This window comes from Elephantulus edwardii, unplaced genomic scaffold, assembly GCF_000299155.1.
Source record: "Elephantulus edwardii isolate Elephantulus edwardi_28Jun2011 unplaced genomic scaffold, EleEdw1.0 scaffold00133, whole genome shotgun sequence".
Taxonomy (NCBI): Eukaryota; Metazoa; Chordata; class Mammalia; order Macroscelidea; family Macroscelididae; genus Elephantulus; species Elephantulus edwardii.
In genome coordinates, this window is record NW_006399883.1 from 4,202,113 (window position 1) to 4,224,724 (window position 22,612).

At 42.3% G+C, this 22,612-nt stretch overlaps 2 protein-coding genes across 2 annotated transcripts in view; both read left to right on the top strand.

Moving 5' to 3' along the window:
* Positions 1 to 4,894, top strand: part of LOC102846834 (E3 ubiquitin-protein ligase TRIM11-like) — a 29,155-nt gene extending 24,261 nt beyond the window's left edge. Inside the window, exons 4-5 of the mRNA XM_006894030.1 lie at positions 4,310 to 4,557; positions 4,831 to 4,894. Of these exons, the coding sequence (XP_006894092.1) occupies positions 4,310 to 4,557; positions 4,831 to 4,894 (312 nt within the window). The remainder of the gene's footprint in view (positions 1 to 4,309; positions 4,558 to 4,830) is intronic.
* Positions 4,895 to 6,113: 1,219 nt separating this feature from the next.
* LOC102847235 (E3 ubiquitin-protein ligase TRIM11-like) lies at positions 6,114 to 8,200 on the top strand. Its single transcript, XM_006894031.1, has 2 exons — positions 6,114 to 6,174; positions 7,602 to 8,200. Exons 1-2 carry the CDS (start codon positions 6,114 to 6,116, stop codon positions 8,198 to 8,200), a joined length of 660 nt encoding a protein of 219 aa, XP_006894093.1.
* Positions 8,201 to 22,612: the final 14,412 nt, after the last annotated feature.

The following is a 22,612-nucleotide window of genomic DNA, read 5'->3' on the forward strand; positions in this document are numbered from 1 at the left end:
ATATTTCTTCATGTGCTTGTTGGCCATCTGAATGTCTTCCTTGGTGAAGTGTCTGTTCATATCCTGTGCCCATTTTTCAATTGGATTATTCTCCTTGATCTTGTTGTGGTGCTCGAGCATTTTATAAATTCTAGATATAAGTCCCTTGTCTGACATATCATTAGTAAATGGAATTTTTAAATCAGTTTAATTAGGTGACCTAATGGTAAGAAGCTGTGCTGCAATTCTACAGACAGAGCCATGGTTCTAATCCATCAATTGCTCCACAGGAGAAAGATGGACAGTCTTCTCCTGTGCAACTTACTGCCTCTGAAAACCTGCTGGAGGGTCACCTATGAGTTGATTCTGTCTTGCCAGCACATAACTATAACAGTGTTGCTAGTATGTAGATATACAGTTGATTTTTTAATAGTACCTTTTTAATTTTTTTATAAAATTTGTGTTTTAAAGCACATTTAGTTTTTATGAAAAAAATTTGCGCAGAGTTCCAGATCTTCCTCCTGCCCTAGTTTTTTCATCTTGCATTCCAGTGGTATATATTTGTCAAAAGTTATGAACCTACATTGACATATTATTATTAGTTAAGTTTTGTAGGATTTGGAAGTCAGCCACCTGGTCAGCCAACCAGAAGAGATGCATTTTTTTAAAATTTTATTTTATGTTTTTCTATACTCCTGCCCACCCCCTCCCCAGTTCACTTTCCTCTTTGAAAAAAATTCTTTCATAGTTTTACAATTCCTCCACCTACCCACCATTCATTTTAATATTCAGCTCTTATTCTGGTCTGTTGTCATGCAAATAATGCCTAATTATATATTCATTTTAAGTAGTTTTTTTCCCTCATCTTTTTCAATGCAGTGTACATCATTTATCCCCTCTCTTCTTAGTTTTCTCCCAGCACCCATATCAGTCCTGTTTTATAACAGTGACATTATGCAATGTTTGACATTATGATATTTCACTTAGCTAATGTCCTCCAGGGTCACCCATTCTGTATAAAATTTCATGAGTTCCTTGTTTTTCAGTGCTGTATTCCGTTATGTGAATATACCACAGTTTCTCTATTTAAACTAATATCCTTGCTGTTTTGCACTCTAAGGAGACAACAGATTCTCCCAATGCAATATTTCTTTTGATTTTCTTGACTGCTCGTACCAAGGGTGTTGATTGTGCATCCAAGTCAGATGAAATCATTAACAATATCAATCTTTATCTTTTGTTTCCTGTTGGCCCAGGGGAAAATGATTTTGTTTCCTTAATGTGGAGGTGTAATCTTCATACTAAGTTTTGAAATCTTTAGGCTAGCAATACAACAGCTTTCCTAGTAGGGCATCAGAGTTCCTAACTTTTGAAATAAAATGCTAGCTTTACACTCATAGCACTCTCATTTATAGCTTCTAATCCCATTTCTAGTGCTTAGAGTGGTTTGTGTATTGGACAGTATAGTGTTTAGTCTTCAGTTCAAATAGCCATGCTATCAGATTTTATCTTTAATAAAAACCAAAATAATAACCTCAATTCATTCATGGTTTTATTTGACAGTAGAAAATTGAGTGTCTTTAGGGAGGGAGCCAAGAGTTACTTGCTGCCAGAAGGCAATAAAAGATTATTACCCTCACAAAGAAATGTTCAAAATCATTGTCATTAGGAGAGATGTAAATCAAAACTACTATGAGATACCTACCATCTTTCCTTAGTAGCAGTGGCAAAGTTTAATAGAACAGCAAGTAATAAATGTTAGAGGATATGGTGAGATAGGAACTCTTATATATTATTGGTGGGATTGTAAAATGGTATAGCCCTTCTGGAAGGCAGTTTGGCATTTCTTCAAGGTGAACATAGAAATTCCATATGACCCAGCTATTCCACTGCTTGCAGTGTACCCTGAGAAAATGAGAACTTGAGGCACAAATGGAGATTTGTACACAAATTTTAATAGCAGCATTATTCACCATTGCAAGAACATGGAAACAGCCCAGATATCCAACCACAATCAAATGGATTGAGGAATTATGGTATATTCACACAATGGAATACTAAGCAGCATGCAGGAACAATGATTTTGTAAATCACTACCTAACTTGGGAGGGACTGAAGAGCATTATGCATAGTGAACTAATTCAGTGTCATAAGGACAAATACTGTATAAGACCATTACTGTAGAATATGGTATCCAAGATGGGAGGATAGGAGTAGAGGGGTGAGGATGGGTGATGAGGGGTGTTTAATCATAGGGTCACACAGTTTGATGGGTGGAAGACGGGGAGGTTTAAGGAAATGGGAAGGATCCTGTGTGAAAAACAATGTATACAAACTTTGTAAGCAAACCAGTATAAAAGAAAAATTTTATTTAAATTTTAAAAAAAGAAACTACACAGTGGTTAAAAAAAAAGATAAAATGATCCTATGCGGTGATGAGCTGGTGAATACGGACAGCCTAGTTTGAATGGGAAGGGGTAATGTAGGTTTGCTCATTCCCTTGGTGTGAAGTATTTTGCCTTAACTGATTTCCTGTCTTCACTGAATGAGGCGTTGAGAAGAGATGCATGTGCATTGTAGCGTGAACATGATTGTCTCTCACCAGGCAGATACAATGGACCATGAATGTAAAATGATTAGGAAATCATGAATTGTGATTATATCTTTGTTTTTAATATGATCTGTGTCACTTTAAAAGTTCAGGTAAGGAATTTCTGGGTAGTACAAACAGATAAGCATTTTGGATAAGCTGAAAGATTTACAGTTTGAACTCGCCCTGAGGCACCTTTGAAGACAGGCCTAGTGATCTGCTTTAAAACATCACAGCCCACCACCACAAGATAAAGTGGGAAGGGATAATGTAGGTTTGCTCATTCCCTTGCAAGGTAGAAAATCCAATTGAAAAATGGGCACAGGGTATGAACAAACACTTCACCAAAGAAAACATTCAGATGGCAAACACACACATGAACAAATACTGCATGGTGCCACTGTTGTAAAACAGGACTGACATTGGGGTTGGGGGGAGACTGAGAAAGATGGGATAAATAATGTATACTGCGTTGAAACAGATGAGGGAGAGAACTGTTTAAAATGGATATGTGATTAGGTATCATTGTCATGACAGGAGTCCAGAACGAAGGCTGCATAGTGGAGTGGACCTGGGGGAGGGATTGTAAAACAATGAAAGAATTTGTCTTTTACTTTTCCAAGAGGGTAGTGTACTGGGGGGGAGGGTTGGGAGGAGAGGAAAGTGCAACAATGAATGAATGGAAATCCAAAGTCTCTGTAAATTTTCATTGAAATTAATAATAATTTTTTTTCAAAAACCAAGGAACTCATGAAATATGCAAAATGGGTGACCTTGAAGGACATTATAGTGAGTGAAATATTTCACTCACAAAAGGACAAATACTGCATAGTGCCACTGTTCTAAAACAGGACTGACATCGGGTTGGGGGGAGATTGAGAAAGATGGGATAAATTATGTATACTATATTGAAATACATGAAGGAGAGAACTTTAAAGGGATATATGATTAGGTATTTTTGTCATGACAGGAGTCCAGAACGAATGCTGCATAGTGGAGTGGACTTGGGGAGGCGGGTATTGTATAATAATGAAAGAATTTTTCTTTGACTTTTCAAAGAGAAGAACAAACTGGAGAAGGGAGAGATGGGCAGGGAGAAAAGTGCAACAATGATTGAATGGAAATTTTTTATAAAAAAATCACAGCCATGAAAACACTGTGGAGCAGATCTGCTCTGCACACATGAGGCACGTTGAGTCTGAGTTGACTCAATATTAGCTGTTAACAGCAGTCAAAAAACCCTCATTGCTGATAAATGAGAACCAAATTGGTGGTGGATTTGAACCAGCAGAGAGGTGCTGCCTTTGAAAGTTTAGCAGTATAGTTCCTTACAGACTAGGCACCAGAGCTCCCTACATCTAACAGCAGCAGCTTTCAGTAAGTTACTTTTTTTTTTTAAATCCAGTTTTAGTTTTTTGGTTTTTTTAAATTTTTTCCCTCTTTGTACTATTGAATTAGATCCCACTGGCACAGGAGGAGATTGCCCTCCTTCTCTAGTGGAGCATCTGGTGGATTTGAACCGTGTACCTTCAGTGTGCAGTGCAGCTTCTTGCCCTTAGGCCATCAGAGCTCCAATAAGTTACTTTTTAATGTGGCTATGTTTCATAGGGGACTTTTAAAACTCCTGATAATGTAATAATCAGCTCTTCCAGGTGATCTTGAATAGTGTTTTCCATTGCTGAGGACCTGCCTGCGTGTACTTCCTACTCCTGCTTTTGCTGACTCTTCCCTTACTCTCAGGCAAAGGTGCAGGAGCGGAAGCAGAGGACAGTGTCTGAGTTTGAGAAGTTCCGGCAGTTGCTGGCTGAGGAGGAGCTGCGGGTCCTGCAGGAGCTGGATGAGGAAGAGGCAGAGATGATGCAGGTGCTGGGGAAGGAGGAGTGCAACCTGGCCAAGCAGAGCCGCACTGTGGAGGAGCTCATCACGGAACTGGAGGCACTCCGCCAGCGCCCAGCCTTGGGGATGCTCCAGGTGACCCTTCTGTCCTGGTCTGGGGTTAGAGAATAGAAAGTAGGGAGGGTTGGAAGAGAAAGGAGAGACGTAGGAAGGCCTGATCTGCAACTCTGGGCAGGTAGCATCTCTGTGCTTCTGGTCTTCATACGTCCGTTCTTAGGTGGGCATAAGAAGAAATATGGGAGAAGGGCTTCCCTGTGGACTAAGAAAGGAGATGCTGTGATCTGTTGTTTTATGGCTATATCCTCCTGTGTCCCCAGAACCCGCCCAGGCTCCCCCTCAGGCGTGTGTGGGTCTGTGTGTTCCAGGCAGAAGCCGCTCTATGTCCCCAGCCCTGTCCTGGCAGCTACGCCCCACTCTGCAGACCCTTGAGTGGAGAACTCTTACCTGAACTTTGTGCAATGGAACAAAATTATAAAAGATGAGTTTGCTATTTTCCCAGCATTTCACATGATTGAAACTTTATTATTGGTGATTCCATACAATTTTCTAACCTATTTCTAGGGGTGGGGGGGGAATGGGTTTTTTTCTAAAATCCTTTTTCTTAAAATAACCTTAGGAGTTGTTGTTTTGTTTTTTTATATTGTGTTTGTGGGGATTTTTCCCCTCAAAAAACCCAAGGGTTTTTGCATCCTTAAGAACATTAAAGTTATTAAAAAAAGAAAACTTTTTGTTGTCTGGATGGTGCACTAATGGTTAAGTGCCCAACTAGTAACCAAATAGTACCTCAGAAGAAAGGCCTGGTGATCTGTTTCCGAATGACCACACCCCTGAGAATCCCGTGGAGCATTTCTGCTCTGCACATGTGAAATCACTGTGAGTTGACTCCATGGCAGCTCACAACCACAGCCCTTCACGGCACAGTCTGAGGAAGGCTTTTGTGAATCATATGCACATAGACATTAGCTAAAGCTGTGGGCTTGGACAAGATTGCAGAAGGAGAGAGGTTGAGTTGAGAATGGTCACCCTGTTAGTTCTGAGTAAGAGGTCCTTCGCTGGGGCTCAGGAGAATCCAGGAGAAGCCTGAGGAAAAACCAGCAGCCTTTGAGGAAAAGTGTTGTTAGAGTTGGGGAAGAGTCCCAGGCATCACTGAATGGTCCAGAAGGATAAAGACTGAAAGTCATCACTCCTTTTACAACTTGGAGACCGTCAGTGACCACGACAAGAGCTGCTCTGGTTGCAAGAGCAAGATTAGAGAATTAGAATAGGTTAGGTATGAGCGTGTGATAGAAGGAATAGGAAAGTGTATTATTGATGCAAGATGTCTGACTTGGAAATGGAGCAAAGAAATCAGCAGGGGCATTGAGTGGAAGATCGACCTGCAGTGGGAGATTGTTGGAGCACAGAGGAGAAGCTACCTGTGCTTTTAAGGGCTTCTAAGAATGGTGGTGGTAGAATTCACTCTAACTCAGAGCTTTTTCTTCTCTCTGCAGGGTCTAGGAGGGATTCTGAACAGGTATGTTGCCCGTGGGAGACAAACAGTCTTCTTCATAAACTAGGTAGCCCTTTGTCTTGCTGCGCAGAAGATTAACAGACCATATGCATCTTTAGGGTTAAACATCTGGAGCTTCAGACCCCAAAAGCTGTTCCCATGGAGCTAAAGACTGTGTGCAAAGTTCCAGGACTATTGGACACACTTCGGAAATTCCAGGGTAAGGAAAACATGGGTATTTTAAGGGTCCCTCGGTGGCAAAAATTGTTCAGCCATAATCTATTAAGTGAAAGGTTTGTAGTTTGAATCCACCCAAGGCAACTAGGAAGAGTGGTCACAGCCTTGCAGACCCTTCAGAGTAGTTTATTCTGCAAAGTCTCTCGTTTGAGCCAGCTTGATGACAGCCAACAAGGAGTGGGTATTTAGAGACACGAGAGTTTTTAAATGCTGTGATTCCAGGGCCAGCTTGCTAGGTGTCTCTGCACTGGGACATTTCCCAAAGATCCCAGCTTGACCTCAAAGGGAGGTCTTCTTCCAAGGTCCAGGATCCGGGAATTCTGTCCTTCCTCCTTTTGTTTTCCTCCTGTTGTCCCTCATTTCATTCTGCTGCTTTCTCCATCCAACTTTGGCAAGACCTCACCTATATCAGGGAGTTTCCTAAAGCAGAGATGATGGAAGCACTTGAAATTAGAAAGAGGAGGGCATAGTATTCATGGCTAGCTTTCATTCCTTATGTAACTGTTAAGCACACTGTTACAATTCTTTCATTGTATTGTTATCAAGTCCAGCATTGCATGGAGTGGTAGGCAGTATTGGTACCACTGTGGCTAGTGGATGGCATAGACGGTGAACATGTTCATGGGTAGTGTTTTGTGTGTGCTCTGAGGAAACATGTCACATTGTTTTATAAGAGACCACTCATGACGTGGGAGAGACCTTGCTGTAGTGCTGATGCTGGGGCTGACATTGTTCCTGTCCCCCTGGCCCTTGGAAGTGTCTCCTGTAAACAATATGGTGGCCATCTTGCTGTCCTAGCCCAGTGACACCCTGCTCTTTTCTTTTCCATACCTTTTGTTTTGTCTCTCAGCCCAGGATCTTACTATTGTACTTTCTTCTAAGGTTCCTCTGTTTTCAGGGATGGCTGTCTCCTGCCAGCATTCCTGTCCCCATCACTCTTAGTCCCAGCCCTCACTCTCTACAGTTTTCTCCCTCCTGTTTCCCTCTCTGTAATGGAAAGCTCTCCTTCCCGTCCTAACTGCCCTTTCCCACAGCCAACTCCACAATCCCGTCCCCATCTTGTCCTTACAGTCTACTTCCAGCACTGCTTGCCAGCAGGTCCTCCTGGCTGCCGTGGCCTCTGTGTGCCTTCTCTTCCCAGAACCAGTGGCGGTAGCACCACAGTATGTCTGCTCTGTGGGACTTAGAAGTCTAAAGTTAATGGTCAGCTGGCATCTTCTCCAAGATGACCACCTTCAAAAGGCCAAGATACAAGGATAACATTCTAGGTGGCACGATGAGCCTATAGCAGGGGCAGTGAGAACCGTTAGGGGGAAAACCCTCCCACAGGAAGCATAATTAAAGCCCCACACTTACTGCACACTCACTGTGCTGACCATTGTGCCAACCCTTCCTGTGTGTGTTCTGCAGTGGTGGTGACCCTGGACCCCGACAGTGCGCACCCGTTCCTCACGCTGTCCGAGGACCGGAGGGCTGTGTCACAGAGGCGGCCCTGGCATGGCCAGCTTGGTCTGTTTGGGAGCTTCCCAAGTGTGGTGGGCTGCGAGCGCCTGACTGCTGGCAGATACTACTGGGAAGTGGAGTTGAGAGACGGAGGAAGTTGGCACCTTGGCGTGTGTAAAGAGGATGTCGACAGGATGGACTCCTCCCCCTGGACCGCTGACCGTGGGTTTTGGAGCAAGGGAGACCTTATTCCTGCAGGTGCCTTCAACCCCCAGAAGAATCCCCACCCTCGAGTTGGGGTTTTCCTAGACTATGAGGGAGGGGAGATTTCTTTCTACAGTGTGAACGAGGAATCCCACATCTACACCTTTCCACAGGCGTACTTTTCTGGGCCCCTGCGGCCCATCTTCATCACACCATCCTGGTGTCAGACCTCCCTGATTGTTTGTCCAAAGCAAGAGACTGGTGCCAAGGATGCCGCCTCTGGTGGAGAGAAGCCCTTGGAGTCATCTCCAAGGGGTTCTTCAAAGCCTTCTCTGTTTGTGTTTGGAGATGCTCCTGCCTAAAATCCCAGTCTGCTTCCACAGCTGGACCTCTGAGCTCAGAGCAGCCTGAGAAGGAAGAGGCACATGCTGGGAGAAGCAGGTAGGGCCTCTGGACCAGCTGCATCTCCCCATGCAGTGGTTTGTTAATCCTCCACAGCTTTTCACTCCAGATAATCCCATTTCTTCTTTTTTCTGTTACTTTTGTCAGGGAAGTCCAATTATGGACTTGGCTTACTTGTATGTATGAACCTGCCCAATTGTGGGTATTGTTGGGTGGCCAGAACCTACCCGATTATGGGTATTGTTGGATGGCCAGTGTGGGTGGGCTTGACAGGCCAGTGATGAGTCCTGATGTCACTTTAACACCCTCAATATTAGCAGAGTTTCAGTGAGGAGAAAAGAATGGCAAGTAGGTGCCACACGATAAGAGCAGTCAGTGCCCTGCTGGAAGGCTGCAAGAGAAAGATAGAAAATACAGGACTTTTCAGAGGAAGAAGACCAGAGGAGTGAAAAGTGCCTGTAAACCTGGGCCTTTAACCAGAAGTAGAGAGGGGTTTGGATGAGAGTGTGTGACTTGTTAACTGTCTTTGATACTGAGAGGACTAAACTGCTCCAGTCCTGGGCTGGAGCTCCTCACCTGTCAGTGATGGTGGAGCATTGTGCAGCCCGGGCTTGTAGATGATGTGAGGAATGGAGTGAGGCTTGTCAGACACAATGTTCCTTTTTCTAACAAAGGTTTAAAGTTCCTGTTACTATAAAGAATGAAAATCATAGATAACAAACCCCTCCTGCAAACATAATTTTAAAACACACTGTGATCCCTGCCTGCAGCATAAAGATGGCATCTCAAGGAAGAATGCTATGACAGGGCAGTACGTTCTGTTACGTGTGCTTGGCGTAGCTATGCCAAGGTAGGAATGGGAAGCAAACTGTTGTCTGAGAATAATTGAATCACAACTGTGGCCTGGGTGCATGTGAATTGTAGCCATAGCACTGGCCAAGGATGGAGGCACCAAGGATGAAAATGCCACAAGCAGTTCTCTCTTCCCGTATGGCCTTTTCTGAATAATTTTTGGTGACATTCCAAATTAAACAGAACAGTTTAACTCCAATTAAACAGTGCATTCACTCTCACTTGTAGATATGCTTAAGTTCCAAAAGTAGATCATTATGCAGAATTGGCATTGTGAAAAAATGGAGAATGATGATATCAGATTAAAAAAAGGAAGATGATTACATCATTATTTAATGGTCAGATTTCATCATTACCTAACTGCCAAGCCTCTAAGAATCATGGCCCAGCCAAGCTGACTCATAACCTTAACTATCATAGCCAACACAACTCTCAGCAGGGGCACCTTGGCTTTGTTACTGCCAGATGTACATCAGTGTACAAAAGTCAGGTAGTGGATTTTTACTGTTGTGGATATGAAATGTTGGATAGTGAGACAGTTGATATGGAAGAAAAGGTGTAATTGCATTCCTCTAAAGCCACATAGACTAAAAATTTAAAAAAAAAAAATTTTAAAAAGCCACATAGACCAGAAAAAAAAAAGTCATTTCTATATAAACCACTGAGGCTTACTTAGATCCTCTATAAAAAAGTTCTGACCTAAATGGATGTCAGGAGCAAGTCTGTGTGGAGCTAACCACCCTCTTTTAGGACTCCTTGGTAACTGTGATGACCACATAAACCTCATGAGTTCTCACAGCTGCCTCAACTGAAAACCCCAGGGTTGAAATAGCACCTAAGAATGCTCTCAGGTTTGAATGTATTTTAAAATACAGGAAACACCTCAGGTAGGAAGAGGGAACCTCATAATTAGAGGAGATTTTAGAGGGAACCATATCTTCCTCTCTGTGCAGTAAAAGATTAAAATTGCCCAAAGAAAACTATGGCCTTTTGCCCCTGGCTCCCAGCACGTAACCTTTAAACACTTGGACTACTTTGCCTTTTAAGTGTCTTTATTTAGCTGGAGACCTTGGACGTGCTAGATTGTCTGTGCCAACAGTGTGATTTATGGTGGGAGGCTTCATCCACACAGTATCACTTGACTTGTGGAATAACCATGTTGAGTATCTAAACCAGTAAAAATCTCTGGGTACCAAGCTTTGAGTGAGCTTCCGCTGTTGGCATTATTTCTTATATGTTGACACATAACATTGTTGAGAGAAGTTAAGTGCTGTCTGTAAATCACCAGGAAGGTGGGAGAGGACACCAGGAAGCTCACACAAGAACTCTTCTGAGCTGTGCTCTATGCTTTTACCTGTGCTGATTTCAGTCTGTGTCCTTTCGCTGTAATAAACTGTAACTATGAATATAATGCTTTGCTGAGTTCTGTGTCTTTCTAGTGAATCACTGGTGATCCTGAGGGTGATCTCAGGGATGCTCAACTTTGTTCTCTTTTCCATGGCCTCTGCTCAGACGGAGCTCTGACCTCAGGAAGTAGCACATTCTATTTTAAAACACCTCTCAGGTAAAAACACAGGGTCATGCTGGGCAAGGTCCAGTGGTGATTAGTTTTATAAAATATGAGAATGATTGTATGAAACACAATATGAATGAAGAATAGTGTGAAACACAGTGTATATGAACTTTGAAAGCAAACCAATTAAAAAAAATTTTTTTAAAAAAACAAAGTTCTCAAACAAACAATTCTTAGAAAGATTTTTCTCATTCTAACATGAAGTCACTTCCATTTGGAATGCGGATTCCTTTCCTGGAAGTTACTATTTTTTTGAGTCTTGCGTTCCAATTCACCCATCTTTTTTGGGATCCTTCTGGTCCTGTGTGCTCCTGGGAAGGGAGACAGTGGCTCAGAACCTTCCATCATTTATAAAGTCAGGTATCTGCTCTTGGAAAATGAAAGCTTTGTGCAACATATTAAACCTGTAAAATTATAGGAGTTGGACTACTAATTTGTGAGAGTGCCGAGTCATAAGGATTTGAACTACTAATTTGTAAAGGGAAATGAATTATTTTTATTTTTTTACTTTTACAAAGTCAGCTTTTAAAATTCTTATTTTGATTCTAGCTCTGTTAGGGGAAATTATTTTTAAGTGCCAGTTTTTCTTCTAAAAACTATCCCTTTTAGTCATAATTTATCATTTTCACTAACTCAAAAAAGTAGCTGACACCTTCCATGCTTATGTGTTTTGAACTCAGAGTCAAGTGACCTAATTCGGGTTATGAATATACATAAAGGAGTCTGATGTATTGAATGGATGCCACCCCAAAAATATATGTTAGACTCCCAATATCAACACTTAGATATAATCATTTGAGAATAGTGTTTTTGTAGGAATGAGGCCATATCAGTTTGATGTGTGTGTAAACCTAATGACTGCTGACATCTACAAGCCAGATTAGGTATACAGATAGGCAAGCACAAATTGAAGAAAGACTGATGTCATTTGGAGAGTGCCAAGCAACTGAGAAAAAGCTGAAAGAAACAACAGTTCTCCCCATAGCCCAGGCAGAACTTGAGTTGTCATGTTGGAGAGGTGCACTACATATCCCAGGGACTGCAAGAGAAAAAACAAGTTTTGGAGAAAGTTAAACAACGGTGCTTCTTGGAGGTGAGTGTGGCAAAACTTTGTCTTAAATACTTTTGGTTTGTGATTAGGAGGGAACAGTCCTTGGAAAAAGACATGGTTGGAAAGGTGGGGGTTGAGTGAAAGAGAAGACCCTCAATAAGATGGATTGACACAGTAACTGTAACAGTGGGGTCAAATGTATCAGAAGTGGTGAGGAAGGCACAGGATATGGCAAGGTTCACATCTCTTGTTTATAGGGTCACTGTGAGCTGAATTCTCGATGGCACCTAACAACAACAAAAAAATCAGAAGAGGAGAACTCTGGTAGCATGGTCTCTAGGAAGTTGTGCTGATAACCCACCAGCAGCTGTAAGGGAAAAATATGGGAAGTATAGCCCTGCTGTACAAGTTGCCGTACAGCGGTCACTTGTGGTTGCTGTGAGGCAGAACACTGTGACACTGATGTGTCAAATGCATTAATGGTTGGCTACCCAATGCGGACAGAGTGGAGTGGAGATCCCCGATTAAAACAAGCTTGGAAGGAGGAGTGGCATCCACTTCCATAATAGCTTGCCTCCGGAAACCCTATGAACCTGGAGAGAGAATGAAAGGCACCCAAGCGTCGAGGACTCTCCTTCATAAGGTCGCTATGAGTCGCCTGCGACTCGACGACACTTAACAACAATAACATGTTCCTTTGCATTATACAGCCTCAAAAACACTGGAGGGTCAGCAACGGGACAGTAGTGAAAGTTTGAGTGCCAGAACAGAATCTGGCACTATTAAATAATAAAAATTGCATCATCCAAAAAGATGTTGTAAATACTAACATCTGAATTTGAGGCAAGTTGTTAGAAGCCAGTCCTTGGGGGAAAAAATTTATCATGCTTGGACAGATGGAGTGTCAAAGACAGGAAGACTCTCAATAAGATGACTTTGTTACACACAGTAACTAACAGTGGGTTCAAGCATGTCAGGAATGTTGAGGATGGCACAAGAAAGAGCAGGGTTCATTGTTCATAGGGTTTCTGTGAGTGGTTGTCAATTCGATGGCCCTAACAACAACAAAGGTGACATAGTTTTAAGTGGGTTATGCTGCTAACCTACAGGTGGCTGGTTCAAATACACTAGCAGCTCCATGGGAGAAAAATGAGCAGTCTCCTTGTGCAATTTATAGTTTCTGAAACTGCTGGAGGGTCAGCTATGAGTCAGCTCCAACTGGACAGTTTTAAATTAACACTTGTGGAAATAGTCCCATTTGGCATAGACCTCTATTAATGAAAAAACCATGGCTTGAATCGAGTACACCTTAGTCTTCAAACTGGCTTCAATGCTCCTTAGTAATTTGGGAAGGTCTCCAACAGCAGATTTGCCCAATGCTCTTGATCTCCTGACTGCTGGTTTAAAGGGTGTTGGTTGTGAACCCAAGTAAGATGAAATAATTAACAACTTCAATCTTTTCTCCATCCAACATAATATTGCTTATCGGTCCAATGGCAAGGATTTTTGTCTTCATGATGTTGAGATGTAACTCATATTTAAGGCTGTAGTCCTTGAATTTCTGAACTAAGTGTTCAAGTCTTTTTCACTTTCAACAAGCAAGGTTGTGTCATCTGCATAACACAGGTTGTTGAAGAGTCTTTCTCCTATCCTGATGTCACATTCTTCATGGAGGACCGTTTTTAAATTATTTGGTCAGCCTATAGATTGAATAGATATGGAGAAAGGATACAACCCTGATTGAACACCTTTCCTGATTTTAAAGCATGCAATGAATGTTCCTTGATCCATTCTGACAACAGCTTCTTAGTCTAGATGTAAATTTTGTGTGTGCATAATTAAGTATTCGAGGATTCCTATTCTTCTCAATATTAGCCAAAGTTTGTTATGATCCACACAGTCAAATGCCTTTACATAATCAATAATACACAAATAGACATTCTTCTGGAATCAGCCGGGATCCATCTTAATCAGCAATATCACCCTGGATAGAAGAGCTAAGGGCTGTTGTACATAGGGGCACTATGCATCGCAGGCAACTCAACAGCACATAATTTTTTTTTTGTCACCTCTTCCTTTTGAAAGAAGAAACTTCTGCTAGGTACTGTTACATCTTTAAATAATGATGGATGTGAATATGTACATTTGCTTTCAGTGGCTGAAGGACATCTCTTTTGCGCCTTCTGATGACAAAGGACAATGTTCCTCCAACAACATCAGGACATAGCTCCTTCACATCAATGCTGAATTCTCAAGAGCATGAAGGTTTGGGGACGGGGTACAGAGAACTCTCATGAAGATTTTTCCCTTCTTCCTTTTTGCCTCTTGAGAAAACCATTCTCACCACCCCCTCGCTATTCTTTCACTAATTCCTGAAGTTTCATAAGTCAGAGGAAGTCTCCCATCCCGGCTGTACTTGTGTAAAGAGGAAAGCCATCCTCTGTGGCCTTTCTTCCTTGTCTGGGAGAGACTGGAGTTCCCAAGGCTGTTGTCCACCATCTTCAACAGAGAAAAAGAGTAGAAATTGATAGCTTTCACTGGCATTGTTACTATAAATCTAAATATTTTTAAAGAGAGAAGGAAAGGAGGACTAGGAAGGAAAAAAATCAGAAACATGGGAGAAGCTAGAGCTTCATCAGGCCCAATGTGAGAGAAAGAGGAGAGGAGAGGACAGGGGGAGGGAAGCGGAGGGGAAGAGAGACTAGGAGCCACTAACTTGTTACCATGGAATTGCAACTCACAGCTGACCATCTAAGTTGGTTTCTAAGGCTATAAATCACACAGGTGGAGGTTGCCCATCCTCCCTCAGAGCTGCCAGTGGATTTAACAGCCAGAGAAGTACAACCATTGAGTTAGCACATTCTATGGGCTGCATCACTAGAGTGCGCGCGCGCGCGCGCGCGCCCACACACACACACACACACACACGGAGCTCTGGTAGCTTAATGGTAAGGAATTGTGCTGCCAACACAAACTATGTGGTTCAAATCCACAGGAGAAATCTGAGCAAGGAGAAAGGTGAGCAGTCTCCTCTTTGGTGATGTACTGCCTCTGAAAATGAAAATCTGCTAGAGGGCCAGCTATGGTTTGGTTCTGACTTGATAGTCCACGATAATAACGTGTGTGTCATGAAGACTGGAGAAAGACTAATCAATAAGTTGTGCAGATGACAAAACCTTGCTTGCTAAAAGTGAAGAGTGCTTGCTGCAGAAAATAAAGAATACAGCCTTCAGTATACATTGCATTTCAACATTAAGAAAACAGATTCTCAGTACTGGATCAACAGAGAACATAATGACAGAGAAAATACTGAAACTGTCAATGACTTCATCTTCCTTGGATCCACAATCAACACTCAGTACCAGCAGTCAGGAAATCAGGAGACATTGCACTAGGAAAATCTAAAGTCAGGGACTTCTCCAAATTATTGAGGACTAATGAAGTCAATTTGAGAACTATGTCTGATTCAGGCCATGACCTTTCAGTCATTTGCTATTCATCTGAGAACTTGACAATAAGGATGACAGAATTATTGATGTCTTGAACTGTGGCACTGGAGAAGAGCACTGAACATCCCATGGACGGCCAAGAGAACAAACAGATGTATCTTGGAGAACGTGCAGCCAGGGTGATCCTTGGAGGCAAAAATAACAAAGCTTTATCTCACATTCTTTGGGCTTGTTGCTAGAAAAGGCAATTCCTTCGAGAAGGGCATCATGCTTGGAAAGGTAGAGGTCAGTGAAAGAGGGGAAGACCTCAACCAGATGGATTGACACAGTGACTGCCACAATGCCCTCAGGTGTGTCAGAGGTCATGAGGATGGCCCAGGACAGAACAGGGTTCAGATCTGTTGTTCACTGGGCCGCTATGAGTTGTAGTCGACTCAGTGGCATCTAACAGCAACAAAATGTATATATATATGCTGGTGGCATTGTGCATATTTGGCTGCTCAGTACAAGGTGGTTCAAATTTACCAAGTACTCTGTGGAAGAAAGATTGACAGTCACCTCCTAAAGATTTCTAGCCTCAGAAAGCCGATAGAGGGTTTCTATGCATCAGAATCAACTTCATGGCAATGGTCTTGGAATATATATATAATTTGGTGGTGGTGGTGTTGTTTTTATGTGCTATTGAGTTGATTGTGATTCATATCAACCCTACTACATATAATGACTCTGAACTATGCCCTATCCTGAGCCAATCTCACAGTTTCTAAGACACTTAACCTCATTATCCCAGTTACTCCATGTCTTCCAGCGTCTGCCTCTCCCGTGCTGACCCTCCACCCTTCTGAGGAGTCAACATGTCTAAAGTATGTGAGACAGAGCTTCAAAATCCTTGCCTCCAAGGATGTTTTTCTTATAAATGGTATTTGCAATAAATAAATTGATTGTACAAAATGCTATCATCTATCTCCAACCTCCTTTCTGTCACTAAGTCCATGTTTTCTGACTAGGGATCCTTCTTCCTTATTCCCAACTTTTGTATTCCAGTCACCCATTATTATTAATGCATTTTGGTTGCATGTTCAGTCAATTTCTGACTGCAAAAGTTGGTAGAAATCATCTATTTTCTCTTCTTTGGCTCTGGTTGTTGGTGCATATATTTGAAAGATAGTGGTATTAACAGATCTTCCTTGTATGTGTATGGATATTTTCCTATTACTCTCAACACTGTATTTCAGAATGAACCTAGAAATGGTCTTTTTAATTATGAATGCAACCCTGTTTTGCCTCACCTTCTCATTTCCGGTATAGTAGATCATATGATTATCTGATATTCAAAATGTCTCATATATATAATTTACAGGATTGACTAGAGGACTGTTGTTGCTGTTAGGTGCTGTCAAGTCGAGTATGACCCATAGTGACCCTGTGAACAGCCAGTCCAAAATTCAAAGGTAAAGTGACAGGCCAGAGGCTTCTACAAGGTTATGCCTCAATGTCTATAGGTCAGGCAATGAGAAGAGTACAAGGTCAAGTGAGAAAGTGAATTTGACCAGAAAATTTGTTTGGAAGAAGACTTATCAACAACCTGTGTTATGCAAATGACCCATCTTTGCTTGCTGAAACTGAGATGGACCTGAATAGTTTTACTGCAGAAGGTCAAGAACTTTAGCCTTTAGTAGCTCAGCATCAAGAAGACAAAGATCCTCACCATTGGGCCAATTGGTGGCACCATAATAGATGGAGAGGAGATTGAGGTTGTTAACAATTTCAGCTTGCTCAGCTCCACAATAAATACTCTTGGCACCAGCAGTCTGTAAATCAAAAGATTAATTGCATTAGGGAAATCTGCAGTCAGGGACCTCTTCAGAGAGATAAGGGGTGCCTGATCCAGGCCATGGCTTTTGCAATTACTTGCTATGCATCAGAGAGCTGGACAGTGAGTGACTAAGGATGACAGGAGAAGAATCTATGCTTTTGAGTTGTGGTGCTGGAGAAGAGTTTTGAACATAATATGGACTTGCAAGAGAACAAACAGGTCTGTCTTAGAGAGAATTAAACCAGGCTGCTCCCTGGAGGCAAGGATTTTGAAGCTCTGTCTCAAATACTTGGGCATGTGGCCAGGAGGGACCAATCCTTGGAGAAGGACATCATGCTTAGAAGGGTGGAGGGACAGACAGCTCAGGAGAGAGTCAGACTCTAGATAAGATGAATTGACACAGTAACTGGGATATTTGGGGTAGGTGTGTCAGAGACAGTGAGAATGGCTCAGGATAAGACAGGATTCAGAGCTATCATAAATAGGGTCATTATGAGTCTATCACTTGTTATGCATCAGAGAGTTGAACCATGACTAAGGAAGATAGAGAATTGATGCCTTTGAGCTGTGATGCTGGAGAAGAGTATTGAGGGTACCATGGACTGCTAGGAAAACAGATTCATCCTGGAAAGGGTTAAACTGGGTGGCTCCTTAGAAGCAAAGATTTGGAGAAGGACATCATTGTTGGTAGGGTGGAGGGACAGCGCAGGAAGGGAAGTCCCTCTATGAGGTGGATTGATTGATTCAGTGACTGGGGTAAGTGGGATGGGTGTGTCAGAGGCAATGAGATTGGCAGAGTTTAGGGCTGTTGTACATAGTGTCGCTATGAGTCACAAGCGACTCGATGGCACATAAGACAACATGAGTTATAGGTGCCTCGATGACACATAACAACAATAAGACCCCAAAGGAAACTCCCCCTTTTACTGATTGGCTGTTGATTATATTGCATTATAGTAGTTATGCACCAGAGAGTTGGACAATGACTAGGGAGGACAGAAGGAGAATTGACGCCTTTGAGCTGTGGTGCTGGAGAAGAGTATTGAATGTACCATGGACTGCCAAGAAAACAAACAGATTCATCCTAAAGAGGGTTAAACCAGGATGCTCCTTGGAGGCAAGGATTCTGGGGCTTCATCTGACATACTTTGGACATGTTATAAGGAGAGACAGGTCTTTAGAGAGGGACATCATGCTGGGTAGAGTAGAGGGACAGCGCAGGAGGGGAAGACCCTCTATGAGGTGGACTGATTTAGTGACTGGGGTAATTGGGATGGGTGTGTCAGAGGCAATGAGATTGGCACAGGATAGAGCAGGGTTTAGGGCTGTTGTACATAGGGTCGCTATGAGTCGTAAACGACTCGATGGCACATAACAACAACAACAACAGTATACTAATTACATTATATAGAGCTCTGGTGACCTAGTAGGTAAGCAGTTGTACTATCAACCCAAAGGTGTTGGTTGTTAAGTGCCGTTGAGTGGTAGGTGACTGACTCTAAGCTACCACCTGAAGCAAGCTCCACAGGTTCCGCCCTTACTTCCCCTTAGTTTAAGGCTCTGGGCCTCCCACCTACTTTTGAAGGGCAAGAAGAGCAGTAACACACAGCAGAAAGGGCCCCAGAACCTTCCCTAGCCTTGACTGCCACCAAGTTGAGCCGCCACCGAGATGCCAGCCATCCCGTCAGTCAGCCAGCCAACTTCCAGAGTGGAGGAAGACTCCAGTGCCCAAGCCTCATAAAGGATTTTTAAGCTACCCAACGGCAGGTGTTTCAAATCCTCCAGCTGCTTTGAAGGAGAAACATAGGCAGTTTCTTCTCTCATGACTTACAGCCTCTGAAAACCACTGGAGGGTCAGCAGCCATGAGTTTTTTTCAGTAATTACATTCTCTTCAGTTGTGTTAAGAAACAGCTACCGGTACATTGCCTGGTCAAACCATTATGAATCATAGCCTCCCCAGGTTGTTGTGTGTTATTGAATCTACTACAACTCATCATGGCTCTGAGCAGCAGATGAACCTTGCTCTGTCCTAGGCCGTCCTCATGATCTCCGTCATGCTCAAACCCGTGGTTGCGGTCACTGTGTCAAGCCACGTCATCAAAGATTTTCCTATCTTTTGCTGACCCTCCATCTTTCCCAACATACAGTATTTTCCCAAAGACTAACCCTCTTACCCAAAATATGTGAGATGAAGTTTCATCCAAAGTCATTCCAACGTTCACTCCAATCGTATATGTTCTCAAGTTGACACATAATATTAAACATCACACAATCAGTGAGGGCATTTCTTTACTGACTGGTTGTGAAAGATTTCATTTTACTTACATCTACAATCAACAATACTCATGTTAGCAGCAGTCAAGAAATCAAAAGGCATGCTACATTGAAAAAATGTCAAGGACCTCTCCAGAGTTTTAAAGAGAAACTACGTCATCTTAAAGACTAAGGTGCACCTAACTCAAGCCCTGGTCTTTTCAATTCCCTATGTATGTGAAGGATGATAGATGAATTTATACCTTTGAATTGTGGCAGTGGTCAAGAGTGCTGTATATACTATAGATTTCCAAAAGAACAAACATATCTGTTTTGGAGGACATACAATACAATACAATAAAATACAAGGATTGTGAAATTTTGTCTCAGATATTTTGGGCATGTTGTCAGGAGGGGCCAGTCTTTGGAAAAAAGACTTCATGCTGAGGAAAGTGAAGTGCGAGTAAAAGAGGCAGCCCCTCAAGGAGATGGATTGACACAGTGACTATAACAAGCAGAGCAGAGACTGTGAGAATGGCACAGGATAGGGCAAGGTTCAGATGTGCTGTTCATCAAGGATCGACTTGATGGCACCTAACAACAACAACAACAACATAAGGTGAATGTAATGCCAGGAAGGCAGTGATTCCTTAGAATAACTGGCTACATAAGGTCAAAAGGGCAGCATTTGCCCAGGGATAAAGCTCATAATGCCACAAAGAGTAGGTTAGAAGGACTAATGGGTATAAGAAGCACAGGGATAAAATGGGAAGAGTGCATTTGCACTGCACATACTGTAATTAATGTTACAAAACAAAATTTATATGGATGGTTGGATAGAGAATTAATTTTGTAAACTTTCACACAAATCACATTAAACAACCAAAAAAAATATACTGTACAAGATCTCTTTAAAAATGCTAAAAAGCCAAAACAACTATGAGATAGCATCTCACCTCAGTAAGAATAGCAAAATTTAACAGAAAAGCAAGCAACAAATGCTGGCGAGGTTGTGGAGAAACTGGAATCCTTATTCACTGTTGGTGGGAATGTAAGATGGTGCAACCATTGTGGAAGGCGGAGTGGCGCTTTCTCAAAAAGTTGCAAATAGAAATACCATTTGACCCAGCAATTCCACTACTAGAAATATACCCCAAGAGATCATAACTGACATCCAAGCAGATATATGCATCCACACCATGTTTATTGTGGCTTTGTTCACAATAGCAAAGAGTTGGAAACAACCTAAGTGCCTATCAACAAACGAATGGATAGAGAAGCTGTGGTATATTCACATAATGGGATACTACGCTGCAGTGAAAAACAAGGAACTCATGCAGTATTATTCAAAATGGGTTACTCTGGAGGACATTATGCTGAGTGAAATATCTCAGTCACAATACTGCATAGTGACACTGTTGTAAAATGGGACTGACATTGGGGTTGGAGGTAGATTGAGAAAGGTGGGATAAATAATGTATATTACATTGAAACAGATGAGGGAGAAAACTGTTTAAAGAGGATATATGATTAGGTATTTTTGTCACAACAGGAGTCCAGAGAGAAGGCTGCATAGTGGAGTGGACCTGGGGGTAGGGATTGTAAAACAATGAAAGAATTTTACTTTTCAAAGAGAAGAGTGTACTGGGGAGAGGGGTAGGCAGGGAGAAAAGTGCAACAGTGAATGAATGGAAATCCAAAGTCTCTGTAAATTTTCATGAAAATTAAAAAAAATGATTAAAAAAAGACAAAAAAATATTAAAAAGCAAAGATATTCTTAGTTGATAACTAAGGTGTGCCTAAACTGAGCCATAATGTTTTCGATCGCCTCATAGACATATACATTTAATAAGGACAATGAGTAAGGAAAATCAAAGAAGAAATGTTAAACTGTGGTATTTGTGAAGAATATTGAATACGTAATAGGTTTCCAGAAAAATGAACAAATCAAACCGGTCTTGAAAACCGTACAGCCAGAATTCTCCTTAGAAGCAAGAATGGGAACACTTTACATTGGATATGTCATCAGGAAGGATAAGTTGCGGGGGAAATAAATTATTGTTAGTAAAAGTACAGAGTCAGCCGAAAAAGAGGGAGTCTGGTGGGTTCAAACATAGCGATGACGATGAAGAAGGTGCAGATCCAGATAGCATTTCTTTCTGTTACAGAGAAGGTTGCTATGAGTCAGAGCTGGCTCAATGGCACTTAAAAAGATGGGCCTGATGCCCCCTACTCATAGGATGGCCATGCCAAGCATTGAGAGCTCAGAGCTCATTAAGAGAGCTCTCTTCTCTTAACCCTTATGATCCCAACTCCTTTCCTTGCTCTGCTTACTTATCACAGAGTTCAGCGTCATCATGTCGATGAGCAACTAGCTAAGATCAAGAACTCTTCTTGCCATGAAGTCCAAGTGCCTCATAGCTGACCCTCTTTTCAGAGACTGTCAATCGCACAGGAGGAGATTACCTATCTTTCCCTGGGGAGCAGGTGGTGGATTTGAATTGCTTGCTTTTCAATTGACATCACTCCTTATCCAGTAGGCTGCCAAAGCTCCCTTGATCTCGTGTACAGATGAAGTAATAATAGTGTAGGGAGGGAGGTTTTCCAAGGTTCTCAGAAGCAGCAGCAGTCACAGTAGCATTTCATTGCATCATGCAGGAGTTCACATGGAGTCAGGGAAGGACTCTATCCAGCTAAAAGCAACACAAGACCACTCTTGGCCATTTACTGCCTTCTTGCTTTATTCACACACTGTCATTGGGTCAATTTCAACTCATCGCTGGCTGTCTCACAGCTGACCTTCCATGGGGTTTCTAAGACCACGTGAGGAAAATGCCCTTGGAGCGCCTGGCGGGTTTGAATCACCAGACAAGTGCAGTTTTTGGGTTAGAAGCCCAACTCCCAATGGACTAAACCACTAGAGCTTTTATGTTGTTATATGCTGTTGAGTCAAAGCCAACTCATCATAGCTCACCATAGCAAGTTTCACATACAGTGAACTGCATGAGTGGGGACAGCCCATCTTTCTCTCAAAGAGGAACTGGTGGATTCAAACCACGTGCTTTCTGACTGGCAGTGAAGCTCTTTACCACTAAGCCACCAGAGCTTTATATACCCTGGGTAATGACATTCAGAATTATCTGAGTTCTGGGGTCATGAAAGACTATAAAACTGATGCTGTCCCCTGGAAATCTTATCCAGAGACATCCGTTGTGCTACTAATGGGAAGCACCAAGATGTATAAGCCCCTTCTCTGATGCCTCTCCAGTACATTTCAAGAAAGTTTCAAGACCTGAGGATTTTCTCCCAAACTTGTCATACTGCCCCTTCCAAAAATAGTTTGGTCTGCAACACTGCCACCTGGTGGTCATATATAT

Bases quoted from the DNA above. Each gene is read 5' to 3' on its own strand.
- LOC102847235 (XM_006894031.1), top strand. From the start codon at position 6,114: ATGGAGCTAAAGACTGTGTGCAAAGTTCCAGGACTATTGGACACACTT. The intron at 6,175-7,601 runs GTAAGGAAAACA...TGTGTTCTGCAG, and splicing joins CACACTTCGGAAATTCCAGG to TGGTGGTGACCCTGGACCCC.